Source organism: Pygoscelis adeliae, unplaced genomic scaffold (genome assembly GCF_000699105.1).
Source record: "Pygoscelis adeliae isolate BGI_AS28 unplaced genomic scaffold, ASM69910v1 Scaffold70, whole genome shotgun sequence".
NCBI classification, from domain to species: Eukaryota; Metazoa; Chordata; class Aves; order Sphenisciformes; family Spheniscidae; genus Pygoscelis; species Pygoscelis adeliae.
Window position 1 is genome coordinate 25379 of NW_008823910.1, and position 1345 is coordinate 26723.

At 55.5% G+C, this 1345-nt stretch overlaps 1 protein-coding gene across 1 annotated transcript in view; it reads right to left on the reverse strand.

Annotated features, from left to right (window-relative positions):
* LOC103926307 (IgGFc-binding protein-like) overlaps window positions 1-1345 on the reverse strand; it is a 36054-nt gene that overhangs the window by 14689 nt on the left and 20020 nt on the right. Inside the window, exon 19 of the mRNA XM_009335171.1 lies at window positions 449-648. Within this exon, the coding sequence (XP_009333446.1) occupies window positions 449-648 (200 nt within the window). The remainder of the gene's footprint in view (window positions 1-448; window positions 649-1345) is intronic.

A 1345-nucleotide genomic window follows, 5' to 3' on the forward strand; every position in this document is an offset into this window, starting at 1 on the left:
GGGGAGAGGACGGTCTCGGCGATCTGCAGGGTGGGGCAGCCAAAAAACCCGCCGCATTCAGCGGGTTTTCCCTTGCAAAGATTGCGGAAATGGGGAAAAAACACTGCACGCAATGGGGTTTTCCCCTTGCAAAAGCTGCAGAAGGCAAAGAAACGCCGTGTGCAACCCGTGTCCTCCTTGCAAAGACTGCAAACGTGCAAAGAAATGCTGCGTGCAACTGATTTTCCCCTTGCAAGGACTGCAAAAGAGAAACACGGCTGCGTGCAAGCGGTTTCCCCTCGCGAAGGTGGCAAGAAGGAAAAAAGGCTGCGTGCAACTGGTGTCTTGCAGCGTTGCAAGAGGCATGCAACACTGCAACGCTCCCCTCGCAGGGGTGCAAGCGCCCGTGAGGTGCGCGAGGGTGCAACGCTGCCCTCGCAAGGGTGCAAGCCTCCCCGGCAGCACCCACCTCAAAGTAGCGGCCGCGGTACAGGCACCCGCAGGAGTCCATGGGGACGCACTCGTCCCCGTTGAAGAGGAAGCCTTCGTCACACTGGCAGCCCTCGAAGCACTTGTTGGTGCACTGGATGCTGGCAGAGAGGCTGGCGCAGGTGTGGTCGCAGGTGCGGGTGCAGAGCTCGTGGTGGCTGTTGGGCGGGCAGGAGAGGGCTGGCGGGTGAAACAACAAAGAAAAGCAGCGACTTTACTATTTGCTCTTTATTTTCTCCTTTTCCAAGGAAAAAAAAAAGCAAGCACTTTGCAGAAGTGTAAGAGTAAATATTGCACGAAGGCGGATGCTGCACGCAAATCACTTCCCCCAGCAAAAAATCCCCCCCCCCGAACTCGCGCAGCTGGCTTTCCCCTTGCAAAAAAATGCAAAGCAAAACCAAATTTTGCATGCAACCGCCTTCCCCCCCTTGCCAAGATTTGCGGATCTAAAGCACCGCTGCTTGCAACGGTTTCCCCCTTGCTGAAATTTCCAATCGCTGCATGCAACTCCTTTCCCCTTGCAAAATAAAGCCACCGCCGCATGCAACCGCTTTCCTTCTTGCAGCCTTTGCAAAACTGAAGAGCAGCTGCATCCGACCGCTTCCCCCCCTGCATGCAACCAGAAATGCAAACCCGCTGCATGCAACCGCTGTGCTCTTGCAGGAACGCAAGCCCATGGCGTGCAATAGCTTTCCCCTTGCAGAAACGCAAACCGGCTGCATGCAACCGCTTCCCTCCTTGCAACCTTTGCAAAACCAAAGAGCAGCTGCATGCAACCGCTGCAGCCTTGCAGAAATGCAAACCCACTACAAGCAACTCCTTCCTCCTTGCAGAAATGCAATCCTGCTGCATGCAACCGCTTTCCTTCTTGCAGCCT